This window comes from Microtus oregoni, unplaced genomic scaffold (assembly GCF_018167655.1).
Source record: "Microtus oregoni isolate MIOR12 unplaced genomic scaffold, Mior012 000000F_ref0000247, whole genome shotgun sequence".
Classification (NCBI taxonomy): domain Eukaryota; kingdom Metazoa; phylum Chordata; class Mammalia; order Rodentia; family Cricetidae; genus Microtus; species Microtus oregoni.
In genome coordinates this window covers 25,861,703-25,870,210 of record NW_024543059.1, presented here as the reverse complement: position 1 = coordinate 25,870,210, position 8,508 = coordinate 25,861,703, and the positions used below count along the sequence as shown (strand labels likewise).

At 50.4% G+C, this 8,508-nt stretch overlaps 1 protein-coding gene across 2 annotated transcripts in view; it reads left to right on the top strand.

Annotated features, from left to right (window-relative positions):
- Nucleotides 1-7,426: 7,426 nt before the first annotated feature.
- Igf1r (insulin like growth factor 1 receptor) overlaps nucleotides 7,427-8,508 on the top strand; it is a 274,877-nt gene continuing 273,795 nt past the window's right edge. For both annotated transcript variants that reach the window (XM_041660522.1, XM_041660514.1), the window contains exon 1: nucleotides 7,427-7,550. In XM_041660522.1, the coding sequence (XP_041516456.1) occupies nucleotides 7,457-7,550 (94 nt within the window). In that variant the 5' untranslated portion in view covers nucleotides 7,427-7,456. The remainder of the gene's footprint in view (nucleotides 7,551-8,508) is intronic.

Below are 8,508 nucleotides of genomic sequence, written 5' to 3'. Positions count from 1 at the left end.
TCTTATTCAATCCAAGGATTCTTTGGATACTTTCTCCTGAAGGTGTGAGTTTAGTGTCTGCACAGACATGCCAAAAAAATGAGGGCTCTCTGCCACACAAAACACATTCCTACCAGAGACTGAAAAAAAAATTCAATTTATTTGTCTTGATAGGAAAAGATCTTTCCGAGAACAGAAGTATACTTTCTAGTGGTCTTGCTCCATTCACTAGCCACTAGAAGCATACCTAACAATCATTTCTCAGGTATCAAAAAATCAAGGGTCCTATAGCATTTCTCCTAACATCAATATGTACATCTCCATCCATCCTCACTGGATGTGGAAGCCAGCCTGTTTCTACGTTCCAGTGCCAGTGTTGCATTCTTTGCTTGATCAAAGACCCTTCGAAGACAGATGGAAGGGAAACAACTCCATTCTGCAGATGTGGCTACCACACTGGAGTCAATGGTGTTTTTCATCTGTGCCTTCTGGAAAGATATCTGTGTTCAGTAGCCTGTTTCTTAAGGCCAGAGACAAAGTCAGTCATCAGAAACCTAACTCGTTGGCTATTAAAAGCATCACAGAAGAGGCGTGGTGTAGTGGTGCATGTCTTGAATCCCAGCATTCAGTAGACAAGGGTAGGTGGATCTCTGCGAATATGAAGCCAACCTGGTCTACATACCGAGTCACAGGCCAGTCAGGGCTACACAGTGAGCCCCTGTCTCAAGGATATAAATGTATCTTATAGAACAAGCCTCCACTGGGACTTAATACTCCAAATAGAACATTTGCAGGAAAATTCCCAGGTTGGAACTTCCTTTTGTGGGTTACCGTGGCTCCTTTGCCCTGCTTTAACGATGTTTCTGTTTGTCTTTCTTAGTGGAATATATATATATATATATATATATATATATATATATATATATGCACTTAGAACTGCTAAATATACCTTCTTATCTAAGAAACACTAATTTGTAAACAAGCAACAAACAATCAAAAAAAAAACAAAAACAAAACTCTCTTAGTGAAGCAAGGTAAGAAGCCATCATTCCCTGAGCCTGGGTAGCATGATTTATAGACTGTTGGTCATTTGACAGAGAAGACAAAGGTACATTATAAAGTGCTAGAATATCAATCAGAAACCAAAGGTATCACGGCATCTTCAGGCTGAAAATTCCGTGACAGCTTTATCATTTCACAGAGAAAAAGACCAAAAGCTAGAGAGATTCACAGAAAGCCACACCACTTACGCAGAGTCAAAAGGGGCTGGGCAGCGCTGCAGTGTGCTTCTGCCTGGCACACTGTACCGATGATCAAACGCCTTAGAGCTGTTGGCATTAATAAGAGGAAACAGACATTTGATTTCCCCTGCATCTTCACGTAATCGAAGATGCCCCGCATCATCGAAGAAGCCTCTTTGGCTCTGTCTGCCATACAGGGATCTTTGCTATTGATATGTCTGAAGGTTAATTACATGGAGGACTAATGACGGCACACCTATCCCTGGAACTAACCGCTGCCAATAACAGCTGAGGAAGATTGCACTCACAGACGGGGGGGGTGTGTGTGTGTGTGTGAGCCTGTGTGTGTCTGTTCATTTCCTCAGATTACCGTGTAGGGCATGATTTATGTCCACTTTCAAGTCAGGTGTCCTCATGCCCCCCTGTGAGATACTGTGCTTCAGGCAGTGTGTGGCCACAGAAGCTATGCAGTCTCCGCCTTGGATTGACGACAGTCCCAATGACGCCTGTCACTCCTACCCCAGACCTGGGTTTTCCATGAACCTTCCCTGTTGCAATTTCACTGGACAGCATGGTAAAAGCAGCCCTAGGAGGGTGTTCTCTTGCCTGGTTTCGTACGAATGCCCTCTGTAATCCCTACATGGACAAGTACAGCATTGATGCCTTGAAAGCTGGTTGCCAGTGAAGCCCGAACAGAAAAGTTTGTCAATTATCTGGGTGTGATACCTCATTCCTGTTAAGTCCAACACTTGAAAGGCTGAGGCAAAAAGACCAGGAGAATCAGGAGTTCAAGGCCAGCCTGGGCTGTATGAGACCTTGCCTCAAGAAAAATAAAAATAAAAATAAATAAATAAATAAAAAGGAAAATCTCAAGCTGAACTTACCACATCTCTAGTTTCTTGTGGCTGTGTGGGGACAGGAAGCAGCCACAGCATCACGCCTTTGTGCCCCTGGACTTCTCCACAAGGCAATGTGATTACTTCCATAGCCGAAGGCCCTTGTGGGAGGTCTCTAATAGAGGCACTCCTAAAAGACAGTCATCTATAAAGACAGCCTGGGTAGGGAGATTGGAACTTCTAATAATTCATATAGAAGCAAAACCAAGGAGCACTTGGGTTAACTTTTTTTTTCTTTAGAACAACTGTAAAGTTTTCGTCGTACACCCTGCCCTCTTCAACATCTAAATCAGATACAACCACATGAACTGAAGTACATGTGTCGAAGGTGTACAGCTTGACGGTTTTGGTGAATGCATTTACTTAGATAATAGCCCACCTGAGGTCAGCTGGTTGCCATCACCCCAGCAAGGACTTCGTTTCTTTTTCTTCTGAATTGAAGTTCCTCATTCCCTACCCACCAAGGGCAACCGCGAGCCTAATTTGATTTAGGTTTCCTAGATCCATTTTGCCTGCTCCTGAATTTCATTTGAATGGTCTAATGTAGTATGTATTCTTTTGTGTCTGGCTTATACATTCTGCTCTGGAGACTTGTTCATGTTTTCACAAGGATTAGCAGTTAGCTCCTTTTTATTGCTAGGCAGTGTTGTGTTAGATGATTTGTTTATCCATTCTCCTTCTCAAATACATTTGGGTGTTTTCCAGATTTTCAATATAATGAATAAAGTGGCTACCAGCATTTGTCATATAGTTATTTTTTTTTGTGAATTTATTTTATTGCTTTTGGTTAAAAGATAGGGGTATAAATGCCAGAGCCTAAGTTTGGTGTGTGTTCAACTCTTTTGGAAACTGCCAGTCTGCTTCTCACAAAATGGATTTTGTTAATGAAGCCAATTGTCCTACAAAGTGAATTTTTACATTTCATTTTATATTTGATTTGTCTTAAGGTATTGATATAGTATGGGTATGTATTCTTCTGAAATGTATTCTTCAGTATCAGATTAATTACATCATTTTAGTTTTTCTTAATAAATATTTTTGAATTGGTCACAAAACAAATTAAAATCTGGAAGATTCATATTGGAAAAAATTGAAATCTGTTACATACTTTGTTTTCTTTAATATTCAATATATGCAAAAACTCCTGGAACATGTGTTAGTCATAAAGTATAATCATGAAGTGGAGGTTTGTAAATCTTCCATGTTTGCAAGAATTTTGTGTGTGCTTAGGAGATGCCCCTCTTCCCTCCAAGAGAACAAATACCCTTCATTCATCTTTTATATAATTGATATATTTATTTCTATAACCACATAGTGAATTTTGTTGGTCAAAAAAAGTTCATTTTTTTCTTTGCATTCAAGAGCTTCATCAAAATAGTGTCTTGCTGTGTGGCTTTTTGGAACATGAATAGGCTTTCTCCACATCCTGTCTGGAAGATCTTGCCCTTGATAGCCAAGACTTTAGTTCACTCCCTTACTGTGGATTAAGATCATTCTGGAAACTGGTCACCACATACCACACTACCTATGACACAATGATCTGGGCTATGTCTCACATGTTCACTGCTTACACGTTAGATCTTTGGGGAGTCTGGTACACTGAACAAAATAATTAGATCTGAGGCTGCTATCAAGTAAAAAAAAATATTTTTAATGAAAACAAGAAACTCCTTTCTGCTCAAAAAGGAAGAATGTGTAAGATGCTTAGGGGAAATGGTGTGAAACAAAATGTGTGAGCCACCATGCCTATAGGGGTGAAACACACAGTGTTTTATTTCCAGGGTCGAAGAAAAGTAAGTTTGGGTAGGCAGAAGGAAATCACCAAGAAAAGTGAGAACCAACATCTTTTTCAGTGCTAAGATAGAGCCTAAAAGCAAGGTCAGTTTCATCTCATCTTCCAAATATTAAGCATTCAGATTCTCTGTCTAAAAATATTCATCTCATTGACCTTGAATTCATTCGGAAAACATTCAAAAATTCACAGGTAAAGTGTAATTTTTGGTAAAACAAACACATAACAACTAAAGGCTTCCACTACAAATAACCGTTATTTCTCTTTGTTCTATAAACTTCTGTTTGCAGGGACAAATGTACAAACATTTTCATAACTAATATTAAAAGCATATTGCATTTAAAGATTTCATGCTTCACAAACCTAAGAATCACTGGTAAACTTTGCCTTAATCAACAAATATGCATAAAAACATTCTGAAATCAAATCTAATGTTATTCCTTTGCATTTGAATTATCTGCTGAGAGTACCAGGCTGGAAGTATTAAGACTCCCTTCGATGCAAGGGAATGCTCTGAAGAAATACTTTACAACTAGGAGACTGAATTTATATTTTAAAACGATGCATGATAAATTAAAGTTCTAATATATTTATTTTTTAACGTCCAGGAATATCTAAAACTGGAAGAATACTTAAAACTAAGGCAAGTTTCAGCTAAAGAAAATAGCCCTGCATGTGTAATTTTTTTCTTTCCTTTTAAAATGTCCCTTCTATACAGTTGATTCACTGAACATAGCCCACAATTTCCAAGGGAAAAACTGATTCAGGCGATACAGAAAAACATGGGCTTAGTTCCCTCTACGGTAGCTTTTGATTTGTCTTCAGCTCTAAATTTAATAAACATCCTCTATGAAAGATGGGATGCATAAGTGTAATGCCGAAATCTTTTACTATTCGAGTAAATGAAAGAAACCTTTCTTTGCTACAGAACGGCTCCTCTCCACCAACCAGACAGTCCGACTGTTTACGAGAAAAACACTTCTATTTGATCCAGACATTTACAAGACTTATGAGCCATCTTCTTATTTATTGTGGATATCAATTAGCCTGAGTCATGAAGCCCGACCGCATTAAGGGCGACACGTGATTCAATCACTATTTTTAAAAGTCCACGTATTTCAAACTCTTCTCTCCAGCCATTGCTGGTTTCTCCCCCTTTGAGACCTGGCCTCCGCAGTGTTTGTTCGTTAGATGGCAGTCCCGGGGAAGCCTCGTCTTGGGGAAACCTCTCCTCTGGCACATTCGCGAAAATCACGGAGGAGACTTGGGCTGGTGCTAGTTTCTAGTTACTTACGGATCAAGTGAAGCTAGGGGGACTCGGAGGGGAGGGGGATTTGAGGCAGGTGCGGGTGGGTTTCTGCAGTGGCCACCGAACTCGGGTGAATGCCACACGTTCTTAGGTTGGGGACCAAGCCAAACATCGCGTCGGGGGTCGGGGTACCCGCCCGCGAATCCTTCCTTGGGAATCCTTCGGACACGCCCCCCAGCTCCGGGTTCCCCGCAGCCCGACACGCGCTGCAGTCCCTCTCCGCAGCTGCCCACGTGGTGGAGCCCGGAACAGCGCTGTGCGGTGGAGAGCCCTCAGGGCGGGAGATGGGGATGGGAGGCCCGGCCAGCACGACCCAGCCCAGCCGATCCCCGACTCGGGGCCCCCACATTTCCTCCCCCGGAGGGAGGGAGGCGACATTCCGCGAGCCAGCCTTCCCGAGCTGCCGCCGCGCCCTCTGGCGGCCGTCGCGGAGACGCGCCCTGGGCATGAGGGCCGCCTGTCTGGGTCCCCTTTCCAGGGCTGGGGGGCCCGCGGTGGGATCGCCGTGCTCCGAGAAGAGCCACGCAGACCGCGCCCTGTCCTCTCCCCGGCTGCGTGCGAGCACCGGAATACCCGGGGAGTGCCGCCACGGACGCCCATGTCTGGCGTGGAAAGTGCCCTGCGTAAAAATCTTCGGGGGTCCCCTTTCCCCCAGGTGTGCCCCTCCCGACGCGCCCGGGCTTCCCAGCACGCTGCGAAAAAATGCGGCATGCATGCACTTATTTATTTATTTTGCAACAGCTGCAAGAAACAATGAAGCTTTTTCCACCCAGCAGGCCCGCGCGCTCTCCAGCCGCGCTGTTGTTGTTTTCAATGAAGCTACGGGGCCGCACTCCCCGCCCACCGCGCCCGCAGCCTGCCGGCTCGCCCGCACGCCCCGCCGCCTCCCCGGCCACCGAGTCCCACCGGCGCCCGGGGCATTGTTTTTTGGAGTCCTGCGGGAGGGGAGGGTGCATACTGGGCTGGCCGGCGCAGTGCGGGTGGGGGCGGAAGCGTGGGCGCGCGCGTGGCTCAGTGTGCGCGCCGGGGCCAGCGCGGGTGGAGGCGCGGGGGGCGGTGCCTCCCTAGCCCGGCTCCCCACGCCCGCGCTCCGCTCCGCACGTCCCTGCGATCCCGAACTCCGGCTCTTGGCGCCTGCCGAGTCGGGGCCCGGCCCTCGGCGCGCCGGGACTGCGGCTGTGGCCGCTTGGAGTGTGCGCGCGGGCACGTGTGCGCGGCCCCGAGAGCGCGCGCGTAGAGCCCCCAGTGTGTGGCGGCGGCGGCGCGGTGAGGCTGAGGCTCTTGTTTACCAGCATTAACTCCGCTGAGCGGAAAAAAAAAGGAGGGGGGGGGTGAGGGAGGACTAGGAGGAGCGAGCGCACCGGGCGAACTCCGGAGAGGCGAGCGACAGGGAAGCCTCCAGCGAGCCTGTCCCGGCGCGCCCGGCGCTCGCAGACCCTCGGCCCCGCTCCTTGGACCCTCCACGCCTCTCCCGCGCCTGCGAGAGCTCCACGGGGCGCGGCGCGCTCGGCTTTGACCTTCAGCGAGCCGGAGCCCCCGCGCACGGAGTCGGCGGCGGGCGGGGGCCGACGCGGGGCGGCGGGAGCGCTGAGCGCTGCACAGCCGCCGCTTTGTGTATGTGTGTGCGTGTGTGTGTGTGCGTGTGTGTGTCCTGGATTTGGGAAGGAGCTCGCGGCGGCGGCGGCGGCGCTGAGGGAGGAGGAGGAGGCGGCGGCGAGCGGAGCCCAGAGGAGGAGGAGCCGGAGGAGGGGGAGCCGCTCATTCATTTCCACTCCGCATATCTGCCCCTCGCCGGCCTCGCCCGCGCCCGGGACTTCGGACCAGTCTCGCCAACTGCGTCGCGCTCTCCCGCCTCGGAGGCTTGGGCGGTCGCTCTCTCCGGGGATCTGGGGGCGTTTGTCCTCGCCTGCGGCGATTTGGGCTTTGCTCCTCTTTCGGTAACAGTTTTTCCCCCCTCTTCTGCATCTCTGGGTTTGCAAATGGAGGCCGACGACGCCGACAGCCCGCCCCGGCGCGCCCCGGCTTCCCGACTCCGCCGCGCCGTGGGCCGCTGCTGCCGGCGCTAAGGGGCCGCCCCGCGCCACCCTCCCCGTCCACGCCGCCTTCCGAGGATCGTCGCCTGCGCTGCGCTCTTGTTTTTGTACGAGAGTGAGAACTGAGTTGGAGACTTTTTTTTTCTCTTTTCTTTTTCTTTTTTTTTCTTTTTTGAGAAAAGAGAATTTCGTCCCAAATAAAAGGAATGAAGTCTGGCTCCGGAGGAGGGTCCCCGACCTCGCTGTGGGGACTCGTGTTTCTCTCCGCCGCGCTCTCGCTCTGGCCGACGAGTGGAGAAAGTGAGTATCTGCCCGCCGCCCGCGGCCACTGCGGGAACTTTTCCTCCGAGGGGCTGCGCCCTGTTTGGGAAAACCCAGTTGCCACGGGCGCAGCTGTCGGACTCACTCCGGGGCTCGGGAGCAGAGGGTGGGGCTCTCCCGGAAGGCCAGAACGGAGAGGGGCCAGAGCTCCCAGCCCAGGAGCCCCACCGGCCCTGGTTCAGCGCATCCGCGCGCGGGAAGGGCCTTGGAGCTTTCTCTTTCGCTGTCCCGGGAGCGCTGTCCCGCGCGCGGCCTGGTGGGTGGGCAGCACTTGTTCCCCGGCGGTTCAGGAGCAGCCCACGCGTGGGCACTTGATGGGGAACTTGGTGTCTGGGTGGGGACTCGACCCACCTCCCTCTCCCCCGCCACTTTCGCCTCTCCCCACCGCTGCGCGCGGGCCTCTCCGCACCCAGCGCCCATCCCGCTCAGCGCACCACGGTGACAGCACCTTGGGAGGCTCCACGGGTGGCTGCTGGGGTAGACCGAGTGCACCTTGGTGGCGATCTGGAGCCTTCTGCCCCGCGGGGTGCAAGTTGTCCTTGAGGGGGAGGTGCGGGGTGGGGAGGCCTCGCGGCCCCAGGACACGTTTCCAAACATCACGGCGCGGCCTCCTGTCGCCCAAGTTGTTTGGCCCATCAAGCTCCTTGAGTTCTTGGCCTTATGGCATCTCATGAGCCGGTGGGCGTCTAGTCCCCATTTCCCTCACGGTTTGGTGACTCGGGGCTGTCCAGTGTGGCTCTGGGGTTCAGGGTGTACTCCCGGACTTTTCCCTAGGGAAGTGTGAGCTTGGGACCTTCTTCATACTCCTTCAGGGGTGGGGGTGGGGGACTTGGATCCTCAATTTTTAGGGTCCTTAGGCAGTTTCTCAGTTTTTACCCAGCCCTGGACACCTCTTCTTCCGAAAAGCGTCTAAGTAAGACGTGGTAGGGGCATCATC